Here is a 17577-nt window from a genome sequence, read left to right as displayed (position 1 = left end):
CGAGAGCGCCACTTCCTGGTAGTCACTGCGCTTTATGGGTAACGTAGTTTTCAACATCACCAAACAGCCGACCCGAACGACGGGGGGAACTCCAAGCATGGCCATGTATTCCTTTACAACTGTAACGGGAGTTGTAGTATTTTCACACACAGATGGTGGCGATTCAACGGGACGCCTTGAAGGAAAACTTTTTTAAGACTTTCATCTGGAAGAAAAGAAAATCAAACGGTAAATATAACTCCGACGAAGGATCAGTGCATAGAGCAGTTTATTAAAGTATTGTAGCATTACCGTTATATTCATCAGATCTGTTGTCACACGTTTGTTTTCTGTGGTTCTTTTTAGTACAAGTGTGAATAACTGATTTCTCTGAACATGGAGGAGTTGCATCATTATGGTCAAATTTTTGCAATACTCGGTCAGACTTATTTTTCAGTCGAGCAATGTGGTCTATTTCATGAACAAAAACATAGCTTGTTGCACATAATTTGTCAAAGAACTGTGATCCACAACTTGCCAAAATCCTTTCAATTCAGAATAATGTGTGTCTTTAATTATTGGTGGGTATTTAGAGACACGGTCCTCAACACGAGCCCAAAAGCTATAACAAAATACTAAATTTTTGTCCCCATCAGTTTAGATGAGAAGCATCAAAACACATGAGATAAGAAGACAATCTAAGACATCCTCCTTGTATCTGTATTCGTTACAGTAGCTGTGTTATGCTGGCAGTTCTTTGTGTGAACAGGTGGGCTGGTCTCAGTATGTGAGTGAGCTTCTTTCTCTGCCCTGGCAGGAGCCGGGATCAGGGCAGGTAGGGGACCTGGACGTGAATCCACGCCCGCCGAGGATGCACTGAACTGGGAAACATCTGCTGAAGTGTCCCCCGTCCCTACAGATATGGTATGAATCCAATACACAGAGAGCCGCTCCTCTGGCTTAATTTGGTGTATAAATCCCAGAAGTTGTATTTTCTGTAGTTATTAGCTTTAATTTAGTGTCTCGTCTGAGCCTCCGGTTTGTAATTCTCTCTCAAGAGTCAAGACCATTGAGACTGTGTGTGTAACGAAGCTAATTGTGTTTGCAGCAACAGCCTAATTGTTAAGGAGATTAAGGTGGAATGTTGAATTGAATCCCAGCATTAATATTTTATGGGCTAAAGCTGTCCATAGGGGGTTCACAGTGTGTGAGCGACTCACAGATGGAGTCAGGAAGATTTCTTTCCATCTGAATATCAGCACTGATGAGAAAGAGGATCAGAGTGTCCATCTTTAGCAATCAGTGCTGATATTGATATATTAGGTCATGGAAATCCAATGTTGTCTGTACTCTATTTATTTATATGCTATATGCTTTATGAAATCAGATGAGAGCTATTTCAGAAATCGCTTTTTGTGGTAATTTAATTCAACCCAATAAAACAGCAACATAATATAATATAGCCCAGCTCTTTATACATTACTCGTAGAAAATAATTGTTTGTCTAAAAATCTGCTTAAGTCAAAAATAAAAGCCACAGTGTTTAATGATCCTCTCACAAAACCTGCAACTAAAAGATCAACAGTCTTCCCATCATAACTGCACTGTAATAATTTAGAAAGATTTGTTTGGCAACAAATAAATGAATCAATATTTATAAAAGAGGTTGCTGGATATGGACCCGTCTGTTTCTCTGGCTCATTCTTGTTAAATATACATGTATTTAAGTTGTAATTGTATAACAACCCTCTGCAACCCAATGCAAGAAACACATCCATGGTTGAAAGGCTGTTGAGAAAGGCACCTAACCCCTAAACCACTCTAGTGGGCTCACTTTAAGTGGTCAAAAGCTATCCATAGGTTATGCCTGACAGACACTGGGTTAATTCATTCATTCATTCTTTCACTAGGGGCTATGGTTGTTGGAGGTTTGGGGCCAGTTACAGATGCTGGGTTCTCTAAGTTTATTTAATTGCTGAATAATATATTGATGAAGGATTTACTAGGCGCCTTTAAGTCTGTAAATATCTCTAGAAGTAATAAAATGTGTGTTTTTTTGTTTGTTTTTTAGAAGTTAATAGATGCAAAAGGGATGTCTTGAAATTGTAAAGCTGTCAAAAAACAGAAATATGTTAAATTCACAGTGATCAGCAACAGAGAAAATCATACAAATCTTTCCACTTCAGGAAGCTTTGAGCATTTCTTGACCGACAAAAACACAATATAACGATGTATTCTAACATCACTCTCTTGAGAAACGTTGAAACTTTAACTTTCACTACTCTTTTCATAGTAATATGTAAATCAGACAATTAGTATTTTCATATCTAATCATAGCTGTATTTTACTGTAATATCTACATACTTCATGTTTTTTAAGGCTTGTAATTACAGTGCAGTCACCTACACCCGCTCTGACTTCATCCGTCCATCCCCTGCTTCGCCCTCTCCTCCCTTTCTTGTTTCCTCCATCGCTTTCCATTTCGCATTGATTTTTTTGTTTGTTTTTCCAGCGGATTATGTCCCTGTACTCTGATTCGCCGGTGGGCACATTGCTCTCTGCACTTTAATTGGACATTTAATTAGATCACAGTTTTAGTCCAATTAGACTCAGAGGTGCAGGGAAAAGGGGATGGAGGGGAAAGTCCCCGAGCTGGTGTCTCTGACTCCCTTCCCCCTTTTCTCGTCCTCTCCTCAGTCTTTTTCCTCGTCTTCTCTCTTTCTCCGTCTGCCTCGCCGTCTCCCTTCCCCTCCCTCCTCCTGAGGGCAGCTCATTAGTGATATAATGGGATGACACAAAACACACAGCTCCTCTAACTCTCAGAGTGTCTCTGGCAGTGGCTGGACTGCGCAGACACGGTGACAGGGACTCTGTCTGCTCATTGTTGCAGAAGTTGAGTGGTTAAGTTGTGTCTTTATGAACTCTTCCTCTCCCCCTCCTTACCCACAAAGAGGGTAAGTGAAAGAGTTGACAGTCTGCCAGTCACAGCAGCATTGATCAACACCCCCCCCGTACGCACGCCACAAAACACAAACATTAGTGACACGCTGGGGAGGACCCGACCGACTCCGTGGAGTCCTCCTGTATGATATCACAACGCTTAATGAGACTAATATAGACCTTATTATCAGCGGCGCTCGCTTCATGCCCATCAAATCCAGGGCTATTCTGCGCCAGTTTTAGCTCCCCTTACGGTTTTGCCCTCTTCCCCCTTTTGTTGTCATTGTATTCGCTCAGCGCTCTGACTCAGAGCATAACAACACTGTGCCCCAGTGGGCAAAACACATGGGCAAATGTAAACACATGCAAACACGCCCAGATGTATGCAGATATGTGCACACTTAGGCTCAGGTGTGAGTCCTCGGAGGACGTAAGCCAATCTCGTGTGTCCCTTGAGCAGCCGCACGCACCACATCCCTTTCTCACTCCTCACCTACCCTCCACCCTCAGGAGGAATATAGAGAACCTCTAATATGTTGTAAATGTGTCTCACACACACGCACGCGCGCACACACACACACACACTTCATATCTGCATCGCTAATCTGTGCTCTCCGTCTCTAATACATATACGTGTGTGCATGCATTGGTGGTGTGTGTGAACGACAGGCAGCAGGCAGGGGTGTTTTAGCCACAGGCGCCACTACCTGACCCCCGTGGCTGCGAGATTGACAGCTCTGGTCCCGCCTAATTGCATTACTCTCCCAGGTGATTGGCTCACGCCCTGGGGGCTCATTTGTCAGGATGCATTGTGGTAATGATGTAAATTAGCAGATCTATGTGTCACTCAGCCTTCTCCCCTCCTGCTGATTGGCCCCGCTGTGCCCCAGGGCTCGGCCCCCAGCTGAGGGAGCCAGCTCATTGGTCCTTAGGGAACCAGGAAGTCCCCCAGAAATAGGGCTTTACAGATTGGGCATCCCAAAGGGCTGATATTATCCTTCCTCCTACCTCTTTACCTGTCAGTCAAAACCCAGGGACTGATCCCTGCAGCCTCTATCTTCTGTCTGAGACGCACTGTAGATACACTCACACAGAGGGACATGTGGGTGGTATGGACACCTGTAATAGCCCCATGTCGACCAAGGCCCTAAACGCATTCTGTCACAACTGTATAAAACATGTTGATATAAAAAGTTTGTGTATGTGTGTCTGCACCTGTCTAGAACTGAAATAAAGGCCACAGGCTCAGGCTCCGTTCCCCATTGCTTACCCAGCATGCCCAAGCTATGTCCTCGATCAAAAGCAGACACCTTCGCGGTGACGGACAGCTAGAGAGCCATGTGGACAAAACACACAGCACACAAACACGAGCACATTCTTTGACTCCCCAGCTTCTCTCCCTGTTTGTCTCAATAGCATCAATTGAAGTGTTGGTAGCAGCACTCCTGTCGTGTCGCAGAAAGGTTTTGTGGGAGTTTCTGGAGTCTTTGTTAAACTCGCCGCGGTCATATGAGACAGAATATGAATAAAGACTAAATAATGTCAGCATCAGCATGAATCAATACTCATACAGATGCACAATCACTTGGTCTGGACCTGAGCCTGTGATCAATGGTTTACTCTGAGTTATTGTCTTCATATTAACAAGCGGAGTGCTCCCTGAGGAACACGTATGAATGGCTAAATGAGACCACTCCAAACCTCTCAACAGGACCTGGTGTTGTTTTTGCACCCTCCTTTGTTGGATTTCAGACACTGCACGGCCAAAGGCTTTTTAGACAAATTTGGATGCACTGTAGGTGTTTCCAAAACACTCAGGTCCTCATGAAACTCTAATTGCCCACTCTTGGCGATATGAATGTCCCTTGCATAGATTCAAGTATTGACTCGTGTCCCTCATGCCAGTGTTTGGCCAAATTATAACCTTTTTTTCCCCCATCTAAGATTATTCACAAATCAATTTATATTTTGATCGTGGCGGTTGGAGCGGCTTTCAGATTGACTTTTGAAAGAGGGGTCAAAGTAAATGAAAACAAAATAAGGAAAAAGTTTTCAAAGGGCTCATGACTGAATTTTAAAATTAGAAACGCGACATTGCTCCCTCTGAGGTGCAGCTACGGCGTCGCCGCTATTTCTGCACGTGTTAAATATTAGCGTGCGCAGGCTCCGCGAGTGTCTGCGCTTGTGCTTCGTCATGTGCGTTGCTGACTTTGTAATCATTGTAAATTAGAGATGTTTAGAGAAGTTTGTGGTTGATTTTGGTAAAGCCCCTGTAAAAAATGCTCTCACGGAAAATCACTCCCCGTGGCAGATGTGCCAAGCGCACACATCGACACACTCGCACACACCTTTAAGGTAGCGCACCTTCCGTCTCCCCCTTCCCGCTCTCCCTCACACACACACACACACACACGCATGGACTAACTTTGCAGTAAATGTAGTAACTAACCTGTGTTAAGTCTCTGCCAAGTATTGGCAGAGCGTGAGAAAGCAACGAGCATGATGGGTAATTGCCATGCTGCACGCAGTGTCTACAGGAGCACTCTTTATGAGGTGACCCGGGGAGGGGGGGAGTGGATGCGAGGAAAAAGACGGAGGACATTTCCTCCTCCGTCATATTCCTCACTTTACTCATCAAGAGTTAAAAAGTTTTCGAGTCCGTGCAGCTTGAATGAAGCATCCCCCTCAGCTGTGTGGGATAAAAGCTGTAAATTGCGTTGAACCGGATCAGCTCATGTGACGGCTGATGAAAATGTCTCGGAGAAATCTGTGATTGTGGCATGACTTTGTGCCTCCAGCATTTATGTGTTTAGGGGCAATAATTGATTTCTGTGTTGTGCCCCGCAGGGCTTGTCCCACATCTCCGAACCCAACACGCACACACGCACAGGCGCACACACAAACACAGCAAGGCATGCTGCAGTGTTAATGAGTCATGAATAAGACATGAAGAGAGACCTCCCTCTTACACGCTCACACAGGGTCTCCCCCTCCCCAGCTGCTTCCTGTCTGCAGATTACCCAGCTTTCACTGGGCTCTGGTTAAGTGGGGCCAGGAAGAGATTTAACCCCCTCAGCAGGAGGAGACACACGCACCAACGGGTACACAAACGCACACACCCTACTGTCAGCGCACCTTATTTTGGTATTGAAAAGTATGTGTTTTAGTGTGCGATTGCCTGCTGACAGAGCTTCAGGTGTTTATTGTCCACATTTTATGCACCTTTGCTGCATTAACAGCGTAAACTAACCGCTAGAGCTTGGAGGTGTACACATAGACAACTGGAAACTTTTCTCATCCTGAGATTCCCTGTTTATCTCATTTTGTGTAGAATGTCTTTAAATATATTCACCGTATATTTACTTGAACTCCCTAATTGCAACTGTCCAGTTACTCGGGTGTGCTTAAAGCAATTAATGGCAAGGAAACTGTCTAGACTCGGCTTAATGTCATCATGTCAAACGTGTGATAAGTAAGCTGAGAGTACGTTGCTGCAGGTTGAGTTGTGACCTTCCCTCTGTTTGTGTTACAGGCTTCAGCGACGTCTAGCCCCGGTCCTGCCTCTCTGGGCTCCCAGGTCCACGCGGCAGCTGTTAATGGAGATAGGAGCACTCTCCTCAAACTCATTACAGGTAAGTGGCACACATGCAGTCAACCTCCAAATCCACACACCGTCCACTGTTGCATAGTTTACGTTCATAGGTAGTGACGCTGATTACTGCAAGGAAATATTTTTGCGCATCTGTGGCCGTGGTGTGGGGCCGACCGCAGCTGCAGGTTTTTAAATTAAGGCTCTCAGCTTGTTTCAGTTTGTCCTTGGTTCTGCTGAGGGACGGCCGACCGAGGCTGGTCCAAATAAACTGAGCTAGTAAGCGAAATTTCTAATATTCAATTGAAATTTAAAACTGTATTAACGCAGTCCATCGCGAGCCACATGCCTGTCTGTTGATTTGCTGAATTTAAAATCCAGCACATTTCGACCCAAACCTTGGTCTCTGTTACTTAAACCCGTGCATTTTGTGTGTGTGTGTGCGTGTGTGTGTGTGTGCGTGTGCAGCAGAGCCCACGCTAAGGGACCGTGAGGACCAGTTCGGCCGAACCCCTTTGATGTACTGCGTGCTGGCCGACCGCCTGGACTGTGCAGAGATTCTGCTGAAGGCCGGCGCCTCAGTCAACAAGACCGACCACAGCCAACGGACCGCCCTGCACCTCGCGGCACAGAAGGTTTGGACGTCCACAAATACGCAGACGACTGGGGCACGTGCAAACGTTGACTCTTACATATGTCTGCCCTTTTTATGTCATGACAAAATTCATTCACCAGAAGATGGAATGAGCATAATGCCCAGGTGCTATCCCCTAGAGGTTTATATATAGAGAGGTTTATAACTGATCCGTTTTGACAGTTCATGCTCTATGGTGGGAAGCCAGTGCCCCCTAGTGGCTGCAGTTACGGCCTCGGGCCTTATGAGCGGTGATATTAACTGATTTATAGTCCACACACACGTCCAGTGTGGCTATGGGTTTCATTTACTACACATAACTGGTCATTCAGTGGGGAGTGCGGTCTGTTTCACAGCAATGAAACCTGTGGCAGAAGGGACGTTTAATGTTCCTTTCACTTGAGGACAATCAGGAGACACAGCGTAAACGAGAGGGACCTCCAGAGGAATACGGCCCAGCAGCGGGATGTGATACTAATAATGCCTCTTTACATCTCAGTTATTTATTGGTGTCTCCTTTTATGGGAGTGTACTTATACAGGATCATCACATCATTGAGGAGAAAGGGGAGGTAATAGGTTATTGGGATCTGTCTCGTAGATAGGTGTGTGTGTGTGTGTGTGTGTGTGTGTGTGTGTGTGTGTGTGTGTGTGCGTGTGCGTGTGTGTGTTGGGGGATGCTAGTGATGGGAAGCCCTGTCTCTTTGACATCTGATCAATAAGTGGCTGAGACAGCAAGAGAGGCCAGGGATTACTGATCTAATTGGACTGAGAATAGAGAGGACAGGAACACACACGCAGACACACACACACACACGCACACACAACACTCCTTCTCACAGTCTAGATGCATGCTCACACACAAGATAGATCTGTCAGACTGTGGCTTTGTGGTCGCAGATTAGCAAACATACAGAACACAGTCACACGTGTCCACGGCCGTGCCCGTGTGAACGCGAGCCCACCGCCGTCGCCCCGACCACCGTCGCACAATGCATCACACGGTGGCCTTGCGGTGAGAGACCAAAAACTGATGATGAGGATGATGATGTTGCGGAGAGGATGACAGGCAGAGACGGAGCCGCTGTTTACTGTTTAACAGCTCATCACATGCGCTGAGGAGGAGTGATGCAGGAGGAGGCAACGAAGATGGATGACCTGTGGATTGAACCAGACGCTGTTAAAAGCCTGGGGAGTCTGTGCGTGTGGGAGTGTGTGTTACATTGCTGCTGGTTCATGACTAATATTGAGGAGATTTGGTGACATTTTTTTTTTTTTTTTTGAGCTTCTTCTTATCAGCACAGTTTGTCCTGTTTGTGTGTTGCAGGGGAATGTGCGCTTCCTAAAACTGCTGCTGTCCAGGCGCGCCAACTGGCTGCAGAAAGATTTAGAGGAAATGACCCCGCTGCACCTGGCCACCCGGCACCCCTCCCCTAAAGCCCTCGCCCTGCTGCTCAAACACATCGGGCCGGGAGAGGTCGACACGCAAGACAAGAACAAGGTACTGAGGCATAGACGCACGCGCAAAAATCATTGCAAGTTCATTTGTCTTTACGACCGTCTATAGTTTGTACTTAGAAACCAGCCAGCCCGACGTCTGACCAATAACCTGGATAGAGATAAGTGACTGACTTTGTTAGAAACATTAGGGATTTTAAGCCGTACACACATAAACACAGAGGGGCACACTCACACAACACTGAACGATTTGACAATCGGTGGCTTTGTCCTGTGTTCTGCAGATAAGACCACAAACACACAGTCTTCTCTGTCTCTCGGAGCTGATGTGTATCTGACATCAGTAGTTAGTTTTATAATAATCCAATATGCATCATCGTGTCAGATGACAGTGGTTTCAGCAAATCTCAGAATAGCTCAGCAGCCGTCATGGATGCAGTATCTGGGTTAGAATCTCAGCCCACTGCTGCATCTTCAATATGAGCTTTGTGTAGCACGTTCCCTCATATTTCCTAGCCATGTCATAGTGGAGTAATTTTTTGAACGTAAGTGGAAACCTCAGACCTGATGCTACAATAGCCTCTCTCATTTCTGCCCCATTCATTCATCTTTGTCTCCCTTTTCATCTTTCCCTCTCTTGCCTTTTTTTATCTGCAGCAAACGGCACTCCACTGGTCAGCGTTTTATAACCGGCCAGAACACGTTCGCCTCCTGATCAAGCACGATTCGAACATCGGAATCCCAGACAGCGAGGGCAAGATCCCCCTGCACTGGGCTGCGCACAGCCAGGAGCCCAGCGCCACACAGACGGTCCGCTGTATACTGGTACATGCCGTGGCACATGCACACACACCCACTAATAAATTTGTCATTGTTTCCTATCCTCACCCGTTAATTTGCATGTCTTCTCTGTGCTTATCTTTGTGTGTGTGTGTGTGTGCGCGTGTGTGTAAAGGAAGCAGCGCCCACTGAGTCCCTGCTGAACTGGCAGGACTACGAGGGCCGGACGCCCCTGCACTTTGCTGTTGCCGATGGTAACGAGGCAGTAGTTGAGGTGCTGACGTCTTACGAGGGCTGTAACGTGACAGCCTATGATAACCTCTTCAGGACGCCGCTGCACTGGGCAGCTCTGCTGGGTGAGTGAACACACATGCTCTGTGTGACCTACCGGAGCCCGTGAGCATTTCAGACCATTTGGAAATGATGTCCATAAAAACTAAACTGTCATCAAGTCTTTTTTTTTTTTTTTTATGGTGGCCAGCTACAGTGTGGCCAAAACAAAAAAAAAAAGTTATGACCCGCTAGATTGGGTTTTATTTTTATTCTTGTTGACAGACATAACTCAAGCCTGTCCAGGCTAAAATATTAAGGATTAGATGAATTACCATGAAAATACGTGCAGACAGTCACGATCCTCTGAGGATAAATAACACTGATTGGTCATTCTGATGTTTCCACCACCATCCTCATCAAACACAGCTGTATTTGTGTTTACTAGTAACAGCATATGAAGACAAATAGGCTGTTTATTAATTGTGTCAACAGTGACTCTTGACTTATATTGACTTAATGCGGAGATTCTTTGCTTTCCTGTTAACGGTCTGGTTGAGCAATTGTGCGCCGTCCTTGTCATAGTTCCTCCCAATGCAAACATGCGTCTTGACAGGTCATGCCAAAATTGTCCACCTGCTGCTGGAGAGAAACACATCAGGCACTATTCCCTCAGACAGCCAAGGAGCGACGCCCCTGCACTACGGAGCTCAGAGCAACAACGCTGTGAGTCAGTGTGGACGAAAGTTGAAAAACCATATTGGTGAAAGTGAAATAAAGCTGCCCTTTATGCTCTGTATACTTCTGAAAATATTTAAAGATTTTAAACACTTGTTAGGTCCTTTAATAATTCATCATATTTCATGAGTTTAGAACCTTTAATCTCTTCACATTAATAACCACAATGTCCAGTAAACGCAATTAAATTGTCTTTTTTTTGCGCGTGTGAAGGAGACGGTTGGCGTGTTCCTGTCCCACCCGTCAGTGAAGGACGAACCTGATCTGGAGGGGCGAACCGCCTTCATGTGGGCCGCAGGGAAGGGCAGCGACGATGTCATCCGCACCATGCTGGCCCTCAGCCCGCACATCGACATCAACATGGCCGACAAGTACGGCGGCACCGGTGAGCACCTGAGAAACGAGAGGAGGGAATGACGCTCCGCTAAACCGCGCCGAACCCGCATCCACGCCCCTCCGCTCTGCTTCCAGGGCGCGGTGACATCGATGTCCTGGAAACCGTGATACTATACACACACAGAAACACACACCTTTGTCCTTAATGCCTGTTTGTTTTGGGTTACGTGTGATGATGATGTCACAGGGGGATTCCCCCCAAGGTGCAAGGGAGCCCGTGAGATTGGGCAAGAGAGGGAAGTGATACTGTCAGCAGAATTAGTGTGACCTTGTCGAACACGCTCGCACCGCTGCCAGCGCGGCCCTTTTGACGCGCACCCGGACACACGTGCACGCGGATGCACACGACCTACTGCCGCGCTCTGACCCCGAGGGCTGTTTGGATGTATAATCTCCATGGCGATAGCCCCTCTGCTTAACCAGGCGGTCATTATTTATGCATGAACAACATGCAACGGTTGAGTCATGCTAATGAGATGGTGTGAAGGCCAGTGGAACTGACTGGTGCCCGGATCACTTCCACGCACTTGACTCTAGTCCGTACTGTCTGGGGACTGGAGCGAGTGGGGGGGTGGAGGGGCATCCACGAGGAGGATTAAGTGCATTACTCCTCATTAAATTTCTCTGTCTGTTTAACCCTCCATTGACCAGGCTTCAGCCACAGCCCTGAGAGGAGCTGCAGTCAATGGGTTGAAGACACAAAGAGAAGACAGACGAGGGAGGGGCAATTGTCCCGAGGGTATTTATAGACCATTAGAGGCCTTGTTTTCTTATCTGATGCACGTGTGTCCCTGTGTATTTGTGTGCGTTTTAACAGCGCTCCATGCGGCCTCCCTGTCCGGCCATGTGAGCACAGTGAAGCTGCTGCTGGAGAAGGGGGCGATGGTCGACTCTCTGGATGTCATGAAACACACGCCGCTGTTTCGCGCCTGCGAGATGGGATACAGAGATGTCATACTCACTCTCATCAAGGGTGGGTGTGATTTGCATACACCGTGGGCGATGATTAGTTACACGTGCTCAAATTCTGGGTTCAATAATGTGTTGGAGAAAAAAAAAAAAAAGCCCCTTCGTCTTTTTTCAACGTTGTCTTGTCGTGTGTATTTCTGTGAACTCTGCTGATTGAAGGATCTGCACGTGTGGATTTGGTGGACGTGGACGGTCACACTGCTCTGCACTGGGCAGCTCTGGGAGGGAATGCTGAAGTCTGCCAGATACTGATGGAGAATGGGATCAGCCCCAATGTACAGGTACAAGTAAACACAGACAGCAGCAAAGCCAAAGGGGTTTTGTTTTATAGCAAAACCCTTATACTTTAGCTCCAGCTACAGATTTCTGCTACTTCTTCACCTGTATATATATCTTGGCAAATAGACGATCACAGAGAGATCATTTGGAAATAAAAAGCAATATTTATTGAAGCGAAAACAGCTTTTGGCCACTAGACTCTCATGAGAAGCAACTTGACGGAGCAAAGTCACAGATGACGTCAGGACATAGAGTTTAGACGATGGCGGTGGTGGAGTCAATCGGCCGGTGGAGGTTCCAGTTAAGACACCATGGACAACCAGGGAGGGACGGAGATCGGCAGAATCACAGAACTGCAACAGATTTAAAGAAATGAGACTGATTGGCTCCGAGAACACACGCAAACAAATCATTGTAGTAGTGAAGGTACAATTGAGTGATTATGACAGTGTGGGGGGAGCAGAGGTGGGAGAGAATAGAGCAGGAGAAATCAAGACATGATGTGTGGAAGCGGTTTTACCTGAGCTTAGTTTGAACATTTGTAATGTGTGATGTAAAACGTACTTTTTTTCTTAATGTAAATATTGTGTAGGATCAGGCTGGACGGACTCCGCTGCAGTGCGCTGCTTACGGCGGCTACATCACCTGCATGGCTGTTCTCATGGAGAACAATGCTGATCCAAACATACAGGACAAGGAGGTAAGAAGCTGCGCGCACTTTACACCGATCTGTCTATTTTAACAAGCCTTGTGGATACAAGTAAAGTTTGTGAATGGTGGGTTTTCTTTATGGGTGCACAGGGGCGGACTGCTCTCCACTGGTCGTGCAACAACGGCTACTTGGACGCTGTCAAACTGCTGCTGGGCTACAACGCCTTTCCCAATCAGATGGAGCACACTGAGGAGAGGTGAGGATGGAGACGCATAAATGATACGAAATAGACGCACAAAATGACGGTAACATGTGTTGTGTAGGTACACCCCCCTGGACTACGCCCTGCTGGGGGGGCACAGCGAGGTGACTCAGTTCATGCTGGAGCACGGCGCTCTGTCTATAGCAGCCATCCAGGACATCGCCGCTGCCTCCATCCAAGCTGTCTACAAGGGCTACACGGTCCGCAAGGCCTTCAAAGAGAGGAAGCAGCTCCTCATGCGACACGAGCAGCTACGCAAGGACGCGGCCAAGTGAGAGATCGAGACACCTTTATCCTTAAAATACTTTATTTTAACGCCTAAATGTTTTGCGCATTACTACAAGCACATACAAAAACACACACACGTTTAAGCTTTAGTCACTGATGCCCTGGCTTCATGTCGCTTATTTTCAAAAGTCGCCCATTAACCTCCCTGTGCTCGTCACACAATGCCTTTTGTGTTATTTTACATTTACCTGCTTCGTGTTCATCTCTCTTTCTTGTGTCTGTCTCCACTATCCGTCTTCCCTTTTCCCTCCCATATAGAAACAGTCACACTCTCTCCTTATCTATCTTTCTTTCTGTCATCCCTGCACACTCATACGTCTTATCTCTGTCTTTCTCCGCTGGCTTGTTCTCCCTTTGTCATTTGCTCACTAATCTCACCTTTATTGTCCCACACAATGCCCTTGATGAGTAAATTTGTCTTAAGAGGGCACACTGACTTCAGGCCTCCTTTGTATTTTTTCACCTGATGTTTTTCTTCCAAAGTATTCGAGTGAATATTGCCGTCGTATCAGATCGCCTTATAGCCCAGATAAATCTGTGGATATTACTGCTCAGCCGCGGAGTCGCATGTTGCGGATTTCACTTTTCCCTTGGTTTTAGGAAGCGAGAAGAAGAACAGCGGAGGAGGGAAGCCCTCCGAAAAGCTACTGTGGCTCCTGCAGAGAAACGAAAGGTTTCAGTGGTCAGAGCAGAGCAGGAGAAGCTCTCCTTGGTGAACACGATGGGAGACTTGTCCGTGAACGATGCACCGGTGGAAACAAAGAAAGTGTCCAAAGCTGAACGCACGAAGGCCAAAGAGGAAAGGCATAAAGGTACATTCAGAAATGCTAAACGTTGCTGAGACACATATTGTCGTGACATGTGATAAATCATGAATTTTAACTGAAATTGTATGTGTTCTTATTTTGCATGATTTTTTATAGGAATTAACGCATATTCATTTGTAACTCCAACAGCCCACAAGAGCAGGTCCTCTGGAAGGAGTAAAGCACCTGAAACGCACGAGGCTCCTGAAGCTTCGAGACGCTGTCACGTGAGCGGCGACGCTGAAGCCGGCGCTCCTCAGACCACCAGGCTGAAGGAACTCCTCTCCCCCGCCAGCTGCAGACAGTCTCCCGGCCTCCGACCCGCGCCTCTCCCGATTCCCAAAGCCAGGGAGCGGCCCTCCTCAAACGCGGCCGACTCCGCCGTGGACCAAACGGAGGTCAGCGCCAGGGAGTGTGTCCCTCCAAAAAAGAGGGACGCTCACGCGGGCGCGCAGACGCCCCCCGGCAAAGCTGACGCCCACGCCTCTCCACAAAAGCACAGAAGCCACAGGACTTCAGAGAAGGCCGCGGCCCGAGACCAGACTCAAGCCGCCTCATTAAGGAGCAGCTCATCTCTAGATCAAAAAAGCCCTTCGAGAAGGACTCATTCCGCCACACGCGCTCCGGCGTCCTCACACACACACAGGGAACACGACAGGGAGCAGCGCAGGAGGAGGAACGAGGCCGCACGCATCGTCCAGCGAGCCTGGAAAAGGTGACTTTCCATTTGAGCTCTTGAAAGGGGGGGAGTTTAAGTAGGTTTCTGACTTTGGGAGATTGGCAGTTCCATGTGGTGCCCACATGTGTCCTCTCGCATACATGCCAGCGCCCCCGATCCTCGGTCTGGATGCCATCAACACGGGAGCGGTGGGGGGGAGAGCGTGGGAGAGGGGTGAGACAAGGAGGCAGGGGACACGCAAAGCTATAATCAAGAACCTTCATACTAGTTTAACAAGAGGCTAAAAGTTCAGCCGGGCTGCTCTAATAGCTACCAGCAGCTTCCCTTTGCTTCCCCCCTCCCTCACACTCACTGTGTTTCTCTTAGAGGCTGCCAGTCCGCCGCAGGAGGCCCGCTGTTTCAGTTCAGCTTCACATTTATATTGCGTATATGCTGCCTATTAACCGCCTTGAATAAACTGTTTACTTTGTTTACGCTTGGTGAGCATTAGTGTGAGGACCTGCCAGCTTTGAGACCTTTGAACATTGTCTGCGATTTTTTTTGTTTTTTTTTTATTGAACGCCGTGCGTGTGTTTGCATGGATGCGTGTCTGCAGGTTTTGTGCACGCAGGAGGAAGGAGGTGAAGGCCCGGGAGGAGGCGGAGTCAAGTGATTCGTGCCCCGCCCTCAACAGGAAGAAGACGGAAGTCAGAGTTCAACCCGCGAAAACGGCTCAGAGTAAGAGCTCCGTGCTACAAAGCATCTATGGTGAGATACTCTGGTCGGTTTTCTTTTCCCTAAATTAACCAGACGGTCACTTCCCAAATCATCCACCTCCACCGGAACAATATTATCTCTGAAAACAAATAAGATTTGAAATGCACATTTAAGTTTATGAACTCGGCCCTGACAGAGGATGAGACGTTATTGCACGGATAGTGAATGAGTAACTGAGCAGATTGTTTCTGAGGGAGCAGATTTCGAGTGCAATGCTACGGTTAATTGCTCAGGTAATATAATAGTGCATGCATTACTGAAGTGATGACCTTCCTGTTTCCCAACATGAGGTTTTTCATTTATGGTGGCTAAAATGCTCCAGACACGTGACCCGTGAGTTGGCACAAAAAACATTATTTAATTTCTGTTTAGCTCTTCAGACGTTTTATAGCCACTAAGCTGCATCCAGTTAATCATCGTGGCTCCACCATTTAGGTTTAACTGATATAATGATAAAGTTGTGCACTCATTTCCATCATTGTCTGATGTTTGCACAGTACACACAACTCATCAATACAGCAATAGGTAGACATTGTCTAATGTTTAATAGATTCAGAGAAATTAGCTTTAAGTGTATCTTTCAGATTACAGCATGAAGAGCATTTGTTCTGTCTACACGATTCAGTTTGCTCTTAACGGAGGGCATCTTCCCGTCTTAACTTAGTTCCACAGACATTAACATGTGTGTTATTAAAGGACGATCATCAGGTAGATTGTCATTTCGGCTTAGGATGCTGTGTGTGTGACATATTCTAGGGACAGGGATCCCATACGTGGATTCGTTTGTGTATAAGCCTGTGTGATGCTCCAGTCCAGGTACGGGGACGATATCAGCCCGGTTTCCTGTGTGAAACCTCTGGTAGGGTTTCACTACCCCACAGACAGGCCTGACCTTCATAACACATCACTAGGTGATGATGGGAGGACAGGCAGAAAACGTGCTGCGCCAAAACATACATGCCCCCTCTGCTCGCAGACGTCCAGATACACTGCTCAGGCTAAGGGTCCAACGCAGCCTCCTGACGTGGTTTTCCACTCCCCCTTCTCGCCTCCCTTCCCTCCCTCTCTCTCCTTCGCTCTGTCTGACAGTCCTGGCACTGTGAAAAGTTCAGAGCTGTCACTGGGAATGTCAGACGACTGCGTGGACCTATCTACACACAATCCCCCTTACCCCACCCCACCCCCACCCACGCACATGCATGAGACTCATTTTCACCATTGCTCTTCTTTTATTTCCAAGAAGTGGGAAGACGTTTGACACACAGTTGTGTCACAGCACTCGCGTAATTATCATAAACCAATTTTTAAATCTCCTTTTCAGCTGTCTTATTTCTAATATGTGCACACGCCAAAGTAGTAGGTGCATGATCTAATGTAACAGCCCTGCACTAAATCCCGTTTATGCTTTAACATCGTCAGACAGGTCCTACTTCAACTGGATGATCATTTTGGAGGTGCGACGCCGTCAAATTGGACTGAAACGCAGAAGATAATTATTAACATGTGTCACACACACATGTACTACGGCTGTTAAAATGAACACGACTTAATCAGACTTATTGCTTAAACTTTACACCTCACGCTGTGAATCGACTGATCGGCTTGTTTAGATACCCGTGAGCTTCCATGGTCGCATATAATAGACCAGCACGCACATTTCCCTTTCAATGAAGTATGCGTGTGTTTGTGATACCCAAAAAATAAAGAGGAAAATGAATTTCCAAGGCCCCAGCGAGATTTGAACTCGCGACCCCTGGTTTACAAGACCAGTGCTCTAACCACTGAGCTATAGGGCCTTAGATACTGTACGAGTCTCATATTTGCGTTATAAAGATGCCAACGCAGGGAGTCATGGGCGTGACACAAAGATGACTGGGTCAACCAGTTGGAGGAAGGTGTGTCTACAGGTTTCAGACGCGGCAGCAGATTGTAAATTCAGGGAGTGTTTACAGTGTGTAAGTGTCCAAACTTTCTGTATCATCCTCCAGGCACCTCCATGGCCAAGCGAGGGCGATCATTTCGCGGCTCTCAGTCTCAGCTGCTCATGGACATCCCTCTGCGCACCCAGAGCCAGTGTGAGTGCACGCACAAAACACACCTTTT

At 47.2% G+C, this 17577-nt stretch overlaps 2 protein-coding genes and 1 non-coding gene across 4 annotated transcripts in view; 1 reads left to right on the top strand and 2 right to left on the bottom strand.

Annotated features, from left to right (window-relative positions):
* The first annotated feature begins 1 nt into the window (after position 1).
* The window catches only part of invs (inversin), an 18488-nt gene continuing 912 nt past the window's right edge, over positions 2–17577 (top strand). Inside the window, exons 1-18 of one of the 2 annotated variants that reach the window (XM_047598746.1) lie at positions 2–228; positions 797–903; positions 6452–6551; positions 6980–7143; positions 8469–8642; positions 9257–9424; positions 9555–9735; positions 10266–10375; positions 10601–10772; positions 11601–11756; positions 11912–12033; positions 12624–12731; positions 12833–12939; positions 13007–13216; positions 13834–14045; positions 14190–14754; positions 15314–15465; positions 17463–17549. In XM_047598746.1, the coding sequence (XP_047454702.1) occupies positions 153–228; positions 797–903; positions 6452–6551; positions 6980–7143; positions 8469–8642; positions 9257–9424; positions 9555–9735; positions 10266–10375; positions 10601–10772; positions 11601–11756; positions 11912–12033; positions 12624–12731; positions 12833–12939; positions 13007–13216; positions 13834–14045; positions 14190–14754; positions 15314–15465; positions 17463–17549 (2971 nt within the window). In that variant the 5' untranslated portion in view covers positions 2–152. Of the gene's footprint in view, positions 229–796; positions 904–6451; positions 6552–6976; positions 7144–8468; positions 8643–9256; positions 9425–9554; positions 9736–10265; positions 10376–10600; positions 10773–11600; positions 11757–11911; positions 12034–12623; positions 12732–12832; positions 12940–13006; positions 13217–13833; positions 14046–14189; positions 14755–15313; positions 15466–17462; positions 17550–17577 lie in introns of both variants that reach the window. The other variant, XM_047598744.1, reaches the window with a different exon arrangement.
* tex10 (testis expressed 10) overlaps positions 12210–17577 on the bottom strand; it is a 14156-nt gene continuing 8788 nt past the window's right edge. Inside the window, exon 17 of the mRNA XM_047598748.1 lies at positions 12210–12384. The gene's annotated coding sequence lies outside the window, so the exon portion shown is untranslated. The remainder of the gene's footprint in view (positions 12385–17577) is intronic.
* trnat-ugu lies at positions 17198–17270 on the bottom strand. The gene has a single exon. It is a non-coding gene; the product is annotated as a tRNA-Thr (tRNA).

The sequence above is a fragment of the Mugil cephalus genome, chromosome 11 (assembly GCF_022458985.1).
Source record: "Mugil cephalus isolate CIBA_MC_2020 chromosome 11, CIBA_Mcephalus_1.1, whole genome shotgun sequence".
Lineage (NCBI taxonomy): Eukaryota > Metazoa > Chordata > Actinopteri > Mugiliformes > Mugilidae > Mugil > Mugil cephalus.
The sequence above is the reverse complement of the archived record's forward strand: the minus strand, read 5'-3'. Positions and strand labels throughout refer to the sequence as shown.